General features: G+C 37.3%; 1 protein-coding gene across 3 annotated transcripts in view; it reads right to left on the bottom strand.

Moving 5' to 3' along the window:
* ZNF407 (zinc finger protein 407) overlaps positions 1-20000 on the bottom strand; it is a 426993-nt gene that overhangs the window by 158218 nt on the left and 248775 nt on the right. For all 3 annotated transcript variants that reach the window (XM_021073780.1, XM_021073786.1, XM_021073791.1), the window contains 2 exons: positions 19648-19731; positions 9591-9711 (listed from right to left, as the gene is read on the bottom strand). In XM_021073780.1, the coding sequence (XP_020929439.1) occupies positions 9591-9711; positions 19648-19731 (205 nt within the window). The remainder of the gene's footprint in view (positions 1-9590; positions 9712-19647; positions 19732-20000) is intronic.

Below are 20000 nucleotides of genomic sequence, written 5' to 3' on the forward strand. Positions count from 1 at the left end.
GAAATATAATTTGGGAGTGGAGAGTAGGACAGAATCTTACTCTTAGTTAAAATTAAAGCTATCTGAGGTTTTTAGAACAAAACAAACTTCTCAAATTTAAGTGTCAACCACATTTTTTTTACCTCAAATAATTCAACCCAAGAGATTAACTGTTTTATTTAAGCATAAGCACTGAAAATTTACCACATTTCTTTTTATGGGAAAATTCCGAGTTGTTTTGTGGCATTTCATATATTTGCTAAAAGTCATAATTTAAAATGAAGAAACAAAACATAATCAGGAAAGAAATGACTAAGGACAGTTAATCAACATGATTCAAAACTTACCTAGTGAGGGATCTCCTGACAGTGTCACAAGTGAGATAGAAGATACAAGATGAGGCAGTAGGATTGTTTAGCACGATTCAAACCAAAATAATGAAGAATAAGGAACTAAAGTTTAAGGGTTAAGAGGAAGGTTAATATTAGGTTAAAATTCCCTGTAGGGAAAAGTATCAGGTTACATATTATGCGTATTATGTTATCAAATAACGGATTCTGGTTTATTTCAATTATAGCTCACTTGTAGCTCAGTAGGAAAGAAAGACACAACACTGTTTTCTAAAAAAAGGAAAAAATTCAGGAGTATTTCTCACAAACACAGTACTTCTCATAAATGGTGGTGGGGGGGAATCAGCAAAGGGTTTGTGGTACATTTCCTTAATTAAGAAAATAAAGATGTGAAATCGAGAAAAGATGTGATCTTATTTGTATGGAAAGGACATTCTTAACCTAAAGCCAAGACATACACAGATGCCACCAGCAAAGGAAGCTTTTTACTTCACCGAAGGAGGGCTGAGGTCTAGAAGGTAGGCTGATACAGAAGCTTCCTCACACAGACCACTGCATCACCACTGTCTTAATGTTCCAAGTTTCTCTCCTTCCACAGTGTGTTAAAAGCCCTAGAGAACTAATATTTCAGAATATGTTTAAACTAAGGATCCAAAAGCAAAATGAAATAACTGATATCATAGCATTCTCACTGAACTAATGGCAAATGGTGAAACTTTTATACATTTCAAACTTTGTGAAATCCAGAAGGGTATGCCTGAAGTTCTACTGACTGTTGTTATCGATAATCCTGGTGATTACACACTTTTCCTAATAAGCTACACTGTACGAACCTCTAATGCTAAGGAGATATAGATAGTTACACAGTGAAGTGTTTTGTTGTGTGATAATAGCTCTAGTGTCTGAGGAATAACTTATTATGCAAGAGACTATTGCCCAAAAAAATATTTTCTATTTTTTTCATCTCTAAGGCCTTTCTTTCTACCACAATATATACAGATATATCTAACTACTACCCAAGGGACTGTCCATAGTAATTCCTTGTAGAAAGACCATCCCCAAAGATAGCTTTGGTCCTTTTATAATGACTGGATTTGGGATTCGACAACAGCAGGTTAAATAAACATGTTTATCTAGATTCTACTTTAAGAGATAGCAAAGGGAATGTGGTCACTTTGTGTTCAAAGTGGCTCTTTAATTAATCTGTGATCTCAATGCCTATTTCAGTTACATCAACAAACAAAACGACTTACTTGCACTGATAAAAAAAACAAATTATCTTAGTGTTTTTCCCCTTTTAAAGACATCTGAACCAATATATAATTTTTAATGCTATGGAATCTATTTGTTTTCAAGTTGACAGCCTTTTTTTCCTTACATGAGTTTTGTTAGACGAAAATTTATCAACAGTAAGTAAAGGCCTGATGTAAACCTGTGCTATATCAGCAAATGGGCTCAGGCAAGAATTTTAAATAGTTTATGTGCTTGGGTGTCACAGGGCAGAGAAGAAAAATACGAGTAGAATATGCTATAGATAAAAGTAACATCAGACATGTTACTTTTATCATGTAATAGTAATAGAGAAAATACAAAACCAAATCAAAAGCACAATTAGAACTACTGAGAGTTTTCAAAAATTTACTAATAATATGGTCAGAGAAAATTAGGAGATATTTGTTCAGAAAGAACTCAGTTTCTACTGAAACAGAAAGAAATGTTAGGGAAAAAAGAATACATTTACATACAGTACAACTTTCATAAGTCATGGTAGAAAATCTGAAAATACAATTATGTTTTTTGTTAGGGAACCCCTCATAAAATCCCATGGAAACTTACCAGAAACATCGGCTCCATGTGAAAGACAGTACAACTCCAGGGAAGTATGGTCACCCTGGCATATGCTGGGAGAATCTTCCTAAGCCACATTATGCTTGCCAATGACCAGGCAGGGTCTCACAAACCAGCCAGAACAGTGACATCCACCTGCAGCTGGCTGAATGATGTGAGGGGAGCAGGCGGGAAGGGGCTCCTCCCCAGGAGGAGCACTGCAGACACAGGTGCCTGCCCAAAGAAATGCACCACAGCCTGAGAGAAGCCTGGGAATCATCACTATTCCAAGAAAAGTTTGCGAAGTAACTGGACTTTGAGGCTTTCAAACAAACCTTTCAGATGCCTAGGACAACTGCTTTTTATTCCATTACCTGGACTAGCAGTTAAACTTGAGTAGAATATAAAGAGATAACAGATATTAATATAAATGAAATAATATTAATTGGTACCTTTCATTTATGTATTTGCTTTTTTTTAAAGTGAGAACATTTAAGTTATACTGTCTCAGCTAATTTCATATATTCAAAACAGTTTATCAACTCTAGTCACCATGCTATAACCTTGGAACAACCTCTCTTAACTTTCCCCTCTCTCTGGCACCTGCTTTTCTGCTCTCTGCTTCTATTTGTTTTACTTTTTCTTCAAGACTGCACACATAAGTGCTATACAGTATTAGTCTCTGTCTGGCTTATTTCACAAAAAGAGTTTCGAATTAAATTTTGTTCTGATATTAACTAGGCTTGTGATATCAATCAAATTGCTTCAGACATAAATTATGGCCAATATTAATACTAGATATTTTATTTCATTATTTTTATGTAGTGTCATTTTTCTTCAAGAACTTCAAAACCACCCCAAAGAAATAAATGCTACCTCCGATTCTTCAGAAAAAGAACTGCGGGCTGTTCGTTTTGGTATGTATAATTTCACTTCTCTCTTGGTATATATGATGTCCTGCTACAAAGACAAACACTTATTTTTTTCTCCTTGTTATTATTCAGAGCAAACACAAGTTTGATGTATCCATTGCTTCTCCTGATACAACCTGTGAACCTGCACAGGAAGCCAAAGGAAAATTGGAACCCTCAGAGGAGATCATCTACAAGAAGGAAATTATCCCCTGTGGAGGGAGTTGCCCTAAGTCAGGATGCTGCTGAAACAACGGAAGATGAGAACAATGAGCCCCATTGCATACTGAAGCCTCAGTGCCGCGATGCCTAATGAGATCTGCCTTACTAGTTAGCTAAGCATAATAAACATAAAATGTTCACACAGCAAAATTATGTAAAAAGGCATCCTATTATCTAAGACCTGAAAAGACTTTCAGAGCTGAGATACTCTATAGAAATATGTTTGAGAAATTAATACAAACTATAAGAGAAAATAAAGAATTACGATAAGTATAGCTTTTATCATTAATCTTAAAACTACCCTAAAATTGTTACCAGCTCATGTAAAGTTAAGACAGAATTCAATTAAATTAAAAATATTTTTTGGAATTCCCATCATGGCTCAGTGGTTAACGAACCCGACTAGGAACCATGAAGTTGCGGGTTCGATCCCTGGCCTCGCTTAGTGGGTTAAGGATCCAGCACTGCCATGAGCTACGGCGTAGGCTGGAGGCTACAGCTCCGATTCAACCCCTAGTCTGGGAACCTCCATATGCCATGAGTGCGGTCCTAGAAAAAGACAAAAATAAAAAAATATATATATATTCTAGGATATATTTTTCTAGGATACACAAACACACACATACATGTATTTCAAATGGTTGTGACAAACACTGAATTCTACCTAGGCCAGTCATGTGTGTGAAAACTTACCAAATCTGATTATAAGACAAAATATCTAGAAGAGTGAAAGAGATGCTGAGGAATATCATAAAAGTGCCTTTTTCATGAGACTTCACTACCTGGGTTAAAAGTCACATCAAATATTCTTAGCTTCCCCTCTGCCAAAAGGAATGAAAACTTTCCCAAAGATCGAAACTGAACATATTGGTGATTCTATGCAATATGCTGGCCAAGAGCTAAATAAACCAGGTAAGGAAAAGAATCAAAGTGTATTTCCAAGTTAAGCAAAACAATGGGAGAGATCTTTATTAGGAGGCAGGAATTATAAATTTTATTCCTCAGCTCTGTGATATGTCATATTTCTACTGGAGTTATAATTTCAAATAATAAAAAAGAATAAAAATTATGAATAAAATGAAAAGTAAAACAGTAAGAACAATTTTTTAAAAGAGTATATGTAAGACTAGAAGTACTAAGGTGGTTATAGTTGAGGAAAAATATGGCCAAAAGCAGTCTTGAGGAACAATGAAGAATGTATTCCAAGATCAATAACAGGGATGCAATAAATAAATGATCAAACTGGCAGAGTTTGGCCTGAATTTTACTAGCCTTCTTTAATTCACTAAATGACATTTAAAGTGTGATGTAAGATTTTCCTTAATATTTTTAATACTGCAAGTGGTATTTTGTGTTACTTTTCATGACATATTAGTGGTTTACTGTTTAATATGTATTTAATGTACTTCCTCTATAAACCTTATGGAAGCCAAGGAGAAGGTACGTTTCATGTTAAAAAAAAGCCCAATTATGGCCAACTTCAGGGAAAAGTCATCTAATCTCATGTGAAAGCCAGTGTCACCAGTGAAATCAAGTGCAGTTCGATATTAATAAACTCTATGGGGAAATAAGGATTTATGTTATTAGAAAGGGTACTTACTATAATATATTAAAGGTTTTTCTATTTCTCTCATTAATATAGAAGTGACAATTGATATATAGGAAAAAATAAAATACAGAAAAATGTATTGTTTCCATTTTAATGTAGAAAAAAACCTAAAGAATTCATTTTATAAATAATATACTAGGACAGTGTGCTATGAATCTAAATTTATGCAGCAAAATTATAATGAATACTAATTAATGGTGAAAAAGTTTTGGAGCAATGATGGAATATACTGATTTATAATGGATTAGAACTTTGGATATTTTAGACAGTAAAAGCTTAGGAAAAGGGTACATGTTTACATCTAAACAGAATGAGATGTCATTGCTTAAATTAATAATGCAAACTTGAAAAATAGCCCCAGGTTCAAAAGACCAATTATAAAATTCTTTTATAAACAAATCTATATTCGCATTTTTCATGAATAATTATAACTACTGGTATTTCTCCACTAATGTTCAGTTTATAAAAAGAAAAATATATTTTCAAATGAAATTTAAATACTTGTTTCTAATGATGGTAACTTAACTGAAAATAAGTGTTAATAATTGCAAAGATAGGAATACTCTACAAGAATGATTTTCATCTATTTATATTAAGCAAAATCTAAATATGAAAAAAGGATTTAAATATTTTAAGCCATAAAATACTATGGAAAGATACTGACAAGACACATATGACCAAATCGTCTCAGGCAATATACGATGATCTTATACATATTTTTAATATATGGAAATCACACATATCCCAATTCATTTATCCTATGAAATAAGATTCTTTCTTTGTTGTTGTGAGGCAGATACGGCAGGCATTTTGCTCCTCCTATGCCATGTAACCAAAACAGTCTTATGAACTTAATTATCTGCTCATTTAAAAATATTATTCTTATGAACTGATGAAAACTCTACATTTCATTCATAGTCCCTAACTTTAGGAATATTCATAAATTTGGAAGTTTTCTATACTCCTGGTCAAGTTCACTTGTCTTTTGTTCATTAGTGAAAGCAAACCTAACCATTATACATAGATCACATGAACAGAAAGTGTTCAAACTATTTACTTTCAGTAATATTCAAATTATTTAAAAGTTTCTATTAAAGCTAAAATCACCCTTTTATCAGGGACTTTCAACATTTCAAAAGGAAATGTGATAGATATCACTAGATATGAATGTCCTGAGTATTAATTCATAGGATAGTGACAATATTCTTAGGAAACACCATCTCCTTTTCATGAAAGAGCCTGACAGAGGTATGATGCAGATGGGACCCAGCTGGTTCAAATGCACTGCTCAACAGAAAAGATGCTATTTCAAGGAGATAACTGAATTGGAAACAAGTAACAGCCTCAACCTTAGCAAGGTATAATACAAATGCAAATCACAAAAACCTGAAATACCTAGAAATATGTTCATGCATACAAAGACCTGAGTGTACCAAAACACAGTACTAATCAACAAAACAAAACTCAAATCCCAATCTTTGGAGGAGTACTATTAACAGCCTCAAATCATACTGCTATGAATTTCTTCCAAAAAAAAAAAAAAAAAAAAAAAAAAAAAAAAAAAACCGTGGACATGCGGGAAGATTTAGGTACAAGCATTTTGGGAGCAAAAACATGAAAATGGCCTAAATATCTAAAAATTTAATAAAGTTATTTTTTATCAATCTAACTTGAGCCCATGTACATATTAAAATTATAATGTAGAAAAGAGTAATTTTAATATGAGGCATTTTGAAACCCTACGGTAGTTCAGTAATTACCTAACAACTGATTTTGGATCTAACATATTTTTAGCAACTTAAAAAACTGTAAAAAAAAATACATCATGGCAGATACTATAAATAAACTTTAACACTAAAGACCTTTAGGGCATTGAAAGTCTTGTAATATGTCATGGAACAATATTTTCAGATTGTCAGGTCACGTATAACCTGCCACCATCGAAAGTTGAACATGAATTGAGAGTGAAGACCAGGGCAGATGCTAGTTAAGTTGCACTCCTCACCCAACATTAGCTGGGAGCTGGACTACGTGTACCTCACAAACTGGAAGGGTGAACGACCTTGGGCAGCGCTGAGCCTCACAGAGCCCAAGCCATTGACTGCACATCCCATCCAGTGCTCCCTCCAAAGTCATAAACCAGACCCCGAGCCTCCAACTGCAACTGCTGTCAACAACTCCTGCCGACTGAAAAGTTTTTGCTTGTCGAAACACTCCTATATGGTATTTGCTAGTGTTGTAATTAAGTGACTTTTGGGAGTTCCCATGGTGGCTCAGTGGTTAACCAATCCGACTAGGAACCATGAGGTTGCAGGTTCAATCCCTGGCCTTGCTCAGTGGGTTAAGGATCCGGCGTTGCCACAAGCTGTGCTGTGGGTTGCAGACGAGGCCTGGATCCCACATTGCCACATTGCTGTGGCTGTGGCATAGGCTGGAGGCCACAGCTCTGATTAGACCCCTAGCCTGGGAACCTCCATATGCCACACATGCAGCCCTAGAAAAAGACAAAAAAAAAAAAAAAAAAATTTAAGTGAATTTTATAGATTATAACTCTGAAATCTGTACCTGGTAGACACCACTTTCATCTATTTTACATGGGGGTCTGTACGTGATCTTGTCTAAGTAACAGTTTTGGTACTTAAAAATTATAGTTTGAAAACCACAGTTATACAGGATTAATGAAATAAAGTGGTTATACAATTTGTTAAATATGAAAAATAAAGCTTATAATGAAAAAAATGACTTAAAAAAAAAAACCAGGAGTTCCCGTCGTGGCACAGTGGTTAACGAATCCGACTAGGAACCATGAGGTTGCGGGTTCGATCCCTGCCCTTGCTCAGTGGGTTAATGATCCGGCGTTGCCGTGAGCTGTGGTGTAGGTTGCAGACGCGGCTCGGATCCCGAGTTGCTGTGGCTCTGGCGTAGGCCGGTGGCTACAGCTCCGATTCAACCCCTAGCCTGGGAACCTCCATATGCCGCGGGAGCGGCCCAAGAAATAGCAACAACAACAACAACAACAACAGACAAAAAGACAAAAGACAAAAAAAAAAAAAGACAAAAAAAAAAAAAAAACCACACAATGATCCAGCAGAAATTATCAGAACAACGTAAATCAACTCTAATAAAAAGTATTTTTTTAAAAAAGACTTGTAATACTGTAAAAAAAAAAAAAGGATTCAAAACTTAGGCATAAATTACAGACTGAGATAGAATCCTAACAGATAAAAGTGCCAATTAAGGGATATTTTACAAATGTGTAATTGAGTTTCCATTGTGCAGGAAGGCACCCCCAAGTACGGCCTCTTCAATAAGGAAAAGAGCACTCAATAGTGTTTGCTGCAGAGCTCATAGGATCGGCGTCTTAGAATGTCTCTGTCCACCTTTAACTGGATAGCTGTTTTACCATATCTCAAAGAAACACCCGCCTAGGGTTAGGCAAAGAAAGAATGGATAAAATGTTGGATGAATTAATAATTAATGAATGAAATATATCCGCAATACCTCTGTACTGTTAGATGAGCTTTAACATAAAACTTAATGTAATAAAAAGGATAACGATAGAGATGACAGCAATACATTTACAGAATGCACAGGCGATATCCACAGGAATACAAAAATCTATTTTTAATGAAGTCTTCAGGTTTAAGGTATGTATGCTAATGTCTGACACTGAAGAACAACCCTCAATGTTTCCACATCATCATGAACAACAGGGGCCACAAGACCTTCAGCTTCAGGACGAAGACAGCACTGAAGTTCAGCTGAACAAGGTCTGAAGCAGGAGCCATTCAGTTGTCTGCAAACCCCACAGAGTCTCAATAAACAGACCAAGGCTCTGAACCACCTACTGTGTCTCAATAACCAGACCGAGGCTCCCCGCATGGCCTGATCTAGCCACAACCTGGCTTCCCATTTCCCACTGTGGCCCTGCTACACACACCCTGTCACAGAGCACAAGAGGGTCACTCCCCACGGCCTGAGGATGTCTCCCTAGTCTCTGCATCTGTGCCTTGCCGCCGCTGTGCAGTCATGCAACACTCTGGTAGACATCACCTACGCCTCAGGCCTGAGAGAGGGGACTTGAACACTCCTGATACCCAACAGGCCGTCAGCACAAAAATGACCCCCTGAGTCTTCATGGAACATGCCCGTGTCTTTGAAAGTTACCCATCTTTCAAGCCATAGCTGAAATGCTCTCTCCTCTAGCAGGACTGAACTAGATCCTGTCGATGTACTCCCCCCACCCTGGCCTTTTTATATTCCACTGAAATCTGTATTATAAATATTTACAAACATTACAAGTCACTTATGATGCTACAAGATCCTTAAAGGCAGGAAACATTTCTTACATTATCTTTACTGTCTAAATGGGTGCCTCGTTCATAGCAGATGAGATGCCATGTGTAATGAATAACTGGTTAACTCGATGGTTCTTTACTTTGAGCAAAGAAATAAAACCGCTTGAAATTCAGGTGTACCAAAGGATTATAAAACCTAATGCTAGGTTAGGAAAATGGAAAAGAACTTTACATTTGCAAAAATAATCATCAAAATCAGGTGGTGCAATAAACTCCCAACCTAATATGTAAATCATACTAACTCTTGTTAGGCAGAAAAACAATTTTTATACGGTGAGTGTCACAGATTTTCCCCCACCATGGTGGGTCCACTTCCTTGATAATGAATTCTTACCTGTAGTCACACCAGGGGCATCTGTAGGGCTTTTCTCCTGTGTGGACACGCTTATGCCGCGTCAGATGAGACTGAGTGGTGGAGGCAAAGTTACACTCATCACACTTAAAAGGTTTTTCTCCTGTAATATATCAAGAAAGGTTGTATATAAGTAATTATAAAAATTAGAAATGAAGAATGAGAAGATACCATTAAGTTTTATTTTGCTATTAGAATAGAAACAAGATAAACATTATGTAGTCCAAATCAACTTATATAAACAGGAATCTAGAAATAAAAAACGAAGCACCCATCTGGATAAAAACATAAATATCAGCCTTCCTTTAGCACTGTATGTGGAGTCATTTAACAAACTGTTACATTTAGAACCACTATAAAAATCTCAATGAGGTTAACACCACAAAAAAGCACATAACAGAAATATAGTGTGAATACATAATGTAAAACTTATTAAAATATTAAAGTTAAAAATGAAGAAAAAGTAAAACCAACTATAAGTTGACATCAATTTAAAAAGTGGTAGAAATAAAGAGAAATTAGTACAATGCACTAAGTTGAATAAAAGGTAAAGAGGCCTCAAACAAACATTTGAAATAACACTGAACAGCACTGTGAACTTCATCTCCCCTGTGTAGACACAGGAGATCTACCTGCCTAGGCCTAGCTTCAGGACTCCGGGTCACTGATGGACACCTTGCTCTCCTTCATACCCAAACTCAAAGAAATCAGGTCTAACCAGTTTTTTTGTTTTTTGGTTTTTTTGTTTGATTTTTTTTTTTTTTTTTTTTGCCTTTTCTGGGGCCACTTCCATGGCATATGGAGGTTCCCAGGCTAGGGGTCTAATCCGAGCTGTAGGCGCCAGCCTACGCCAGAGCCACAGCAACTCGGGATCCGAGCCGCATCTGTGACCTACACCACAGCTCACAGCAACGCCAGATCCTTAACCCACTGAGCAAGGCCAGAGATGGAACCCTCAACCTCATGGTTCCTAGTCAGATTCATTAACCACTGCGCCACGACAGGAATTCCAGACCAGTTTTTTTATGATGATTTTTATTTTTGCCATTACAGCTGGTTTACAGTGTTCTATCAATTTTCTATTGTACAGCAAGGTAACCTAGTCACACATACACATATACATTCTTTTTTCTCATATTATCATGCTCCAAAATAAGTGACTAGATACAGTTCTCAGTGCTATACAGCAGGATCTCATGGCTTATCCATTCCAAAGGCAACAGTATGCATCTATTAACCCCAAATTCCCAGTCCATCCCAATCCCTCCTGCTCTCCCTTGGCAACCATGAGTCTGTTCTCCAAGTCAATGAATTTCTTTTCTGTGGAAAGGTTCATTTATGCCATATATTAGATTCCAGATATAAGTGATATCATATGACATTTGTCTTTCTCTTTCTGACTTCACTTACTATGAGAGTTCCATCCATGTTACTGCAAATGGCATTATTTTGTTCTTTTTTATGGCTGCGTAGTATTTCATTGTGTCTATATATACACCACATCTGGGTCTGACCAGTTTTTTTTTTTTTTTTTTTTTTTTTTGGTCTTTTTGTCTTTTCTAGGGCTGCACCTATGGCATATGGAGGTCCCCAGGTTAGGGGTCGAATGGAGCTGTGGCCACCAGCCTAAACCAGAGCCACAGCAACTCGGGATCTGAGCCTCGTCTGTGACCTACAGCACAGCTCACAGCAATGCCGGATCCTTAACCCACTGAGCGAGGCCAGGGATCAAACCCACAACCTCATGGTTCCTAGTCAGATTCATTACCCACTGAGCCATGACAGGAACTCCTAGGTCTAACCAGTTTTTAATTGTAGTAGCTACACTGCCTGGTGAGCACTTGAGATGAGGTGATTTAATTTTAATTACTGTAAATTTAAATTTAAAAACTGACAATGAATTCACTTATTTAAAAAAAAAGTTTAAATCTGAAACAGCTTAGGAATGAGAATCTACTTTTCAATATGTAAATTTTATCAAATCTAAATATAGATCATGGATTTCAGATAAATATTTGCCCTCTGTGTTGCGATGTGCCAGAAGTGTAAAATACCCACCAAATTGCAAAGCCCTGGGACAAAAAAGGAATAAAATATTGATAATAATGCTACATTGACTTCATATTGAAACCATAATTTGGATGTATCTGGTTAAAGTATCTATTTATAAAAATAATTTTACATATTACTTTTTCCTTTTTAAAATATGATTATGTGGTAACTTAAAATTATATGTGTATAGCTCCCATTACAGCTCTACTGGACACTATGAACTAAAAAAAAACCTCACCACCTCTTCCTCAACTACAGCTGTGATGTACAGAAACACTCTGTTCAAAGACATTTTTCCTGAGAAATTTTATACAGAGGATGGATTAATTTTACATACGTTCAATAATCCCACTTGTTAATTCTTATTTCCCGTGTTTCTGAAATAGTTTTATAAGTACACTAATACAGAAAATGAGGGATGAAGTATCTTGGTTTAAAATAACATCAGTCTACTAGCAACAAAACTATATCTGCCCCGAAAATTAGAATGTTCAGAAATTCGTCCTACATTTTTCTAAGCCTATTTCTACGGCCTTGCCCATAACTGCAGTAATATTTACTGAATACATACATATATCATCTGATGGTACCTTACCTATCAATGAAGCCCAGGGTAGCAGTTAGAAGAAGCCAAATGGACTTCAATCCCAATCCAGGTTTTGTCTATTTCACTCCCTACCTGTTAACCCCCTAAGGTCAGAAGGATGATACACTAACACACAAGTTACAACCAAAGCAGACAAGCCACAGGTAAGACACCTGGTGGTGCTTTCAGAGCACCAGGACAGGACTGCCAAAACAGTGCTACCTGCAAACTACCTCACAAAGATGAAAGGAAAGGCACACAACTGGTTCTCTTCAAGCGCTCATAACTAGTGCCAGTAAGAAAAACCTACAGCATGCAGGAAATAATTAATGCATTCACAATGTCAGTGAACTGGACATAGGGGTATCATTTAATCGATCCTATCAGGAAATACTTGACTTAGTCTTGTGAAAAGAAGACCATCTCCAAAGCAGAGGAAAGATCTTGGGGTTGAGAGAGAATTTTTTCTCTTTTAGCCATTTGTCCTTAAGATAAATCCCATGAACAGCACCCCAATCAAGTGGTCACCCAGGGTCAGCTTGAATAACTCTTTGTTCTCAGCTTCTGAGCTGCTGGTCAGGTCACTTAAATTGCTATAGACAACTCAGTTGTACTGAACTGACTTATTCAAAAAAATCACTTTCACAATGATGGCAGGTTTCGCTTTTATTTGACGGATAATATGTGATCTTTATACTGCATAGAGCTAAAAAAAAAAAAATCAGCTCAATCTCTTCAATTTGACACAGGAATATTCTAAGTCATGGAAACACATAACTATTCATACATAAGCCTATATGAAAACTTCAATGTTCATTCAGAAGTACTGAATCAATTATTAAATTCAACTAAGAATATTTTAACTGCACACCAATGTCAAAGAGTAATTCACATAGAAAACAGAAACACAAAGGGAAGCACTCATCTAGATAAGAAATACACATATTATTTCAGTGACCTGACATACTGTCTAGACAGACACAGAGGCAGAACAGAACTATCACCAAATCAAAGTCATAAACACAAGTTTCACACGCAGAGGTGTCCTTGTACCCCCTTCCCTTTCTCTACTCGTCCCAACCCCAAGCAAACATTCATCTGCCTTCTGTCACTATGTATTACTTAGCATTTTCTAGAAATTTATATACATGGAAACATGCAGTGTGTATCTCCTTTGTCTGGCTGCTTTCCCTCAGCTTTATTTTTTGATTCAATCATGTTGCTCCAGGTATAAATACTTCATTTACTTTCATTGTTGAGTTGAGAAGTAGTAGTCCATTACATGAATGTCACATTTATCCGTTCATCCTCTGAAGGCCTTCTGTGTTATTTTCATGGCTAAGCATTACAGATCAAGCTGCTATGAATCTTCATGTGCAAGTCTTTCCTTGGATATGTATCTCCTTCTCTAGAGGGGAAGCACCTGGGACTGGGATAGCTGGGTCAGTCGGTAGGTACACACCCTGCTTTGCAAAGGACTGCCAGTTTTCCAAAGTGGTCTGACCATTTTCCATCCTTACTGGTTGTGTACAAACTGCTCCCAGACCATCCCCAGCACTCAGTGTGTGCAGTGCTTTACACTTGCACTTCTCTAGTGATGATGGGGAGGATTGTTTCATGTGCTGATCTGAGACTTTTATGTTCTTTGATGAAGTGCCTATTCAAATCTTTCCACCCTTTTTAAATTGTTTTCTTAAAATTGTGTTTTGAGGGCACTTATATATTACAGATACAAATCCTTTATAAGAATTATAATACATATTATATATATTTTTCAATCCCAGTTTGTGTTTGTCTTTTGATTCTCATTGTGTCTTTCAAAGAAGAGACGTTAATTTTTTATAAAGTTTTCATTTTTTCCATTTATAATTTTTTAAGATATGATTTTTTTCATTTATGAATCAGGCTTTTGATGTGCTGGTTTCTAAGGAATTTTTGAAGTCCATGATCGCAGAGGTTTTTCTCCTAAATTTTCTATTAGAATTCATATAGTTTTATTGTATAAATTATGACCATTTTGAGTTCATTTTTGTATATGATATGCAAATGGGTAAAAGTTTATTTTTACACATATGGATAGCCAATTGTTCCAGCATTAAGTACTGAAAAGATTAAACTGCCTTTGCTCCTTCGTCAAAGCCAACTGACTGCAGGTATGGGCTGTTTTATAATCTCTATTCTACTACATCAATACATGTGTCTGCCTTGATGACAACACCAGAATGTCTTGATTACTGTAGCTTTATAAGTCATGAAGTCAGGTTATGTAAGTCCTCCAGTTTGTTCATCTTCCACAAAGTCATTTGACTATTTTACTGTTGTATTTCAGTTTGTCAATTTAAATCAGTTTGTCAATTTCTTAAAAAAAAAAAAAAAAAAAGCCTATGGTTTGAAATGATCAATGCGAGAGGGAATGAAATCAGTTTGTCAATTTCTTAAAAAAAAAAAAAAAAAAGCCTAAGGTTTGAAATGATCAATGCGAGAGGGAATGAAATCTTAACAACACTGAGTCTTCCAATCCATGAACATGGGATATCACTCTATTTAAGTCTTCTTTAATTTTTCTTGGCAATATTTTACAGTTTCCAATGTAGAGGTTTTGCACATCCTTGGTTAGATGTATCTCTAAAGATTGTATCTTGGTCAAAAACAACACAGATATATTAATGAGTCTATTCTGCTCCATTGATCTATTTGGAAACCTTTATGCCAATATACTACTGTCATGATTATTGTAGTATATAATAAGACCTCAAATTAGGTAGTTTGTAGTAATCTTCAACTTTTTTTGTCTTTTTGCCTTTTCTAGGGCCACACCCGTGGCACATGGAGATTCCCAGGCTAGGAGTCTAATCTGAGCTGTAGTTGCCGGCCTATGCCAGAGCCACAGCAATGTCAGATCTGAGCCACGTCTGTGACCTACACCACAGCTCATGGCAACGCTGGATCCCTAACCCACTGAGCAAGGCCAGGGATTGAACCTGCAACCTCATGGTTCCTAGTCGGATTCGTTAACTACTGAGCCATGATGGGAACTCCAGGAATCTTCTACTTTTTCTACAATTAATCTAAGGGGTCAAACAATTTAAAGACTTTTTTCATTAAGCAAATTCACAAACATATACTTATGTCTCCTTACTCCATTCAAGCTAAGTATTTGAAAGTGTGTTGGCATCATGCCTCACTGCTAGCTGGTTTATTCTAGTAGCCTTGGTAGACATTATTAACCATTTTTAATAAATCTGGCAGGGATCTAGACAGGTAACATTATAGACCCATTGTCTGAGTCAGTGGCATAAATAAAAGGTCATACAAGCTCTTCAAAGTTAATTTCTTTGGTGAGAAGTTTTAACATAAACATTTACAAAACATGGTAGATGTAACAAGTTCAATTCATATAAACTTTTATGGCTTTTTTTGTGGGGGAGGAGGTGCACCTGTGGCACAAGGAAGTTCCCAGGCTAGGGGCTGAATCAGAGCCACAGCCACATCAATGTGCGACCTATTCTGCAAGGCCAGATCCTTAACCCACTGAGGAAGGCCAAAATTGAACTGGCATCCTCATGGATACTAGTCAGGTTCTTAACCCCTGAGCCACAACAGAAACTCCTATTATGGCATTTTTATGTGACACAATTTAAGCTTAAAAAAAAAAACTTTCAAAAAAATAATGTCATTTAAATTCTCTACAACGCTAATAATTTTAACTTCATATTAGGCTGTCACTATATTGCAATAAACTCTAAATTGTCATTTTGTATTTAATTTGACAACACTATAGATTAAACTGTGTTATCTTAAGAAATTTTGAATAGTCTATAGGCTGACAGGGGAAAAAAAATAATGCTACAAAATATGCTACGTGAAATTCTAAGCTTCCTATGTAAAGGAAGGCTCGGGTACATCTGAGCTCTTGATAGGAAAGGAACTCCAGGGAAATTTACACAGACTACAGTTTATTAAAATCTGTACATAAGAGTTAATTTGTAACTCATTAATTTTGTTACATGTTCAATACTATTGGTTTAAACATATTCATCAGTGTATTCTTTTATCCAGAAATAATCATTTCTTTAGGAAATTGCAGGTAATTTCTTCAGGAAAATACCTTTCAGAAATGAAGTAGCTCTTGTTTTGTCAGTCTCAATATATAGCAAAAATAAACCCAATTTCTAGGTTATACAATTCAAAATAAAATCTTGCAAATTTTAAAATAAGAATTTCAGTTTGCTAGGAGTTCCCTCGTGGCTCAGTGGGTAATGAATCCGACTAGGAACCATGAGATTGTGGGTTCGATCCCTGGCCTTGTTCAGTGGGTTAAGGATCCGGTGTTGCCGTGAGCTGTGGTATAGGTCGCAGATGCGGCTTGGATCCTGCATTGCTGCGGCTCTGGCGTAGGCTGGGGGCTACAGCTCCGATTCGAACCCTAACCTGGGAACGTCCATATGCCGCAGGAATGGCCCAAGAAATGGCAAAAAGACCAAAAAAAAAAAAAGAATTTCAGTTTGCTAATGTGTATTAATTTCATGAAATGAGGTAGGTGATATATGACGAGGTATACACACTTAAGAAAACGTTTTTGATGGACTGATCAAACGGATTTGGTGCACTAGGAATAGTCCTTCTGAATCCTTTGTCACTGTAGTGCCGGAAGGATGAATAAACCTATGAGTGAGGTATTAACTGCCCTTGAAGAATGCTTTCTGTAGGTCAGGAGGACTACCTGTACGCATCCTGTGGGTGAGATTTCCTTTCCTCCTGCTTCCCTCACATGAGAGTACACAGCAGTTTAAACTGTGCTGCTCTTCACACTTTCCATTATAAGCAATAATCTTGGCCAAAACAACCATAAGAGTACTCTGCATCTGAGGTCCCTGTGATAGAAGAGTAAGAGGACGCTGGAAGAGGGACCCGGCAAGGCTCCTGACAGAGAGCGGAGCCCTTTGTGTGTCAACAATCTGTCACTTCTGGAAGCTGGCACCTCACATTCCTTTGGGCGGGCTGGTGGTTATTAAGCTGGCCAAGACTCTTCAACTACACGTGAGGATTTGCTCCTGTGCCCTTGAATCAAGGGTCTCTGACAGGTGATAAAAGTAAATCTTGGAATGGAAGATGTTTTGTGTCATCCCCCCAGACAGTCTGCATTGCAGCGGGAATTATTTACGCCATTTGGAACACTTTTGATACCCATCCCTTTCCGAGCTGATTGTAATTTGGGGGGGCTCTGTGGTAAAAAGGTAAGCCATGTCAAAGAGGAACACAGCAGAGAAATACAGATTTCAAATGGACCAAACAAATCTGGCCATGAAAAAAAAAAAGTTGCATGTTGCTTAAATATTATAAATCCAGCATAAAATCTAAGGGCCTAGACTGAGTTGTACAAAGCCGTTTGGCTGAAGCAAACAGTCTTAAGAACTGACTTTGGTATTAAAGAATCATGTTTGATTTGTGCCAGAGAGGCAGATAAATGCAAAAAGACAGATGCCTCTGTCTGTGAGACATTGTCCTATATGGTATAAAGTTAATAGCAAAGTAATAAGGAGCCTCTGGACCTGACATAAAATATAAAGTTGTGCCTGCTCGATGCAGGCTTCATGATCGATCACCTGTAAACGCCTGTGATCACAGCATTACCATCCCCAGCACTGCCATGCTGGCAGAGGTGGCATAGGGGAAGTCGGCTGGCCCCCAGGGCCACTCCAGGGGAGAAAGGTGAGCAATGAACACATCCACATAGTAATAGATCGACCATCAAAAAACTAAAAACCGGAGTTCCTGTCTTGGCTCAGTGGTAATGAATCCAACTAGTATACATGAGGATGCGGGTTTGATCCCTGGCCTTGCTCAGTGGGTTAAGGATCCTCAGTGGTATAGGTTGCAGATGCAGATTGGATCTGGCATTGCGGTGGCTGTGGCATAAGCCAGCAGCTGCAGCTCTACCCCTAGCCTAGGAACTTCCATATGCTGCCAGTGTGGCCCTAAAAAACAAACAAAAAAAAAAACCCTGAAAACATTAAGAATTTTAAAGACTTTAAGAACACACTCTTCCACACATACTTCCAACTTCTCCAAAATAGGAGCCAAGGATGACTGCCATTCACTAGGCTCCTCTGCCATCTCTTACGCTGAATCTTTAAATCACCGGATTTTAAAAAAATGTGATCACAGGTTGCTACTATAAACATGAAATGGAGTTTATGGTTATGAAGTTATGTTTGTGTCTTCAACATTATGTTAAACACTGGCAATTTCTCAACTCAATAATAACCCTTATCTCATATAGAAATTTGAATCACATAAACTTAAGATCTAAAAGGAATGGCTAGCATCCATCCTCATCGACCTTATAAAAACCATAAGGAGCATTAAACTCCTTGTAGTTACCTGTTTAAAAAAAAAAAATGTCAAGAATCAAAATATACGATAAACAACATATTTCATGTGTCTTAATTGTACGCCATTTTGAGTAAAACTGTCAAACTAAACCATTCTCATGGTGCCCAAGTAGAAGTTTAAAACTGAGTTAAAATCTCTGTTAACTATATGAATTATCATCTAAATAAGAACATTTTGAGAGTGAAAAGTAGTCCTACTAATAGTTAGAGGAACAATGCCATAAATCAGCATGGTCCTAGGCACATAAATTCAGAATCTGAAGTGTCTACTTACAAGACCTATTACAGCACCCCAAGTAGGTAATCAGCTTTAATAAATGTTTACAGCTTTTCATCCTTATGTATACCTAACCAAGGCATCTATTTTATTTTGTTGAATTACCAAAAATGCACATCATGGGGAAAAAAAAAAAAAAAGATTCTCTTCAATATCCTTATCAGCTTACGTTTCTTCTCCATTATGTACCTTTCTTAACATCAAAACTCCCTGAACTGGTGTGGGCCCCAAACCACACCTGCTTGCTCTGGAGGGACTACTCGCTGCAGAGTCAGGAAGATGGGAATGCAGGGCTGCAGGCAAGCAGGTGAAAAGCAGCTAAGAGATAGGCTGAGTAGGAAGACAGGCTGGAGAGACAGACTGAGAGGAGGAGAGTGTGAGAGGAACATGGACACCCCAGCTTCACCCAACACCCCAAAGCAGTGCCCTGCCCACAGAGAAGCATCTGGTATGTCTGCACAGTGGAGGCCACGTTTTGCTTTCCTGCTTAATGAATTTAGAGAGGACATCTAATCCATAAAACACATAATAGATTTACTTTCTAAACATACGAAAACAGATGATTTAAAATCTTATACTATTCAAGCAGAATTTTCAGTAGACCTTCAAGTACACAGATTTTACAAATACTGAAGAGATGTCAGTGGAGGGCCAGGAACGAATGCCAGGGGCCCGCCTTGTCCGGCCTCCTCCTGACAGGCAGGCCCAGGGCCCTGCAGCCATACTGACCTGTGTGCTGCCTCCGGTGCTTGGTGAGGGCGTGCCGGGTACCGCCAGCAAAGCCGCAGAGGTCACACAGGAACGACTTCTCGCCTGTTGCAACAATAAACAGATGAGGAACTGTGGAGGTCACAGATCATTAAAACATATCTATCAAGGCTTTCAGGGTTACTAATTCCTCCAATCAAATGTTTCCATGTAAATATGTCAAATGGGAATGAAATTACCACTGCGGTTTATTGACTGTGATAAAATCTGAAAAGCACCACTGAACATAATTACATACTTGTCAGACCCATAAAAATTAGCTTTATTATCAATGGAATGGTTTTGTACAACTTCATTTCTGGTAGATGTCTTCC

This window comes from Sus scrofa, chromosome 1, assembly GCF_000003025.6.
Source record: "Sus scrofa isolate TJ Tabasco breed Duroc chromosome 1, Sscrofa11.1, whole genome shotgun sequence".
Classification (NCBI taxonomy): domain Eukaryota; kingdom Metazoa; phylum Chordata; class Mammalia; order Artiodactyla; family Suidae; genus Sus; species Sus scrofa.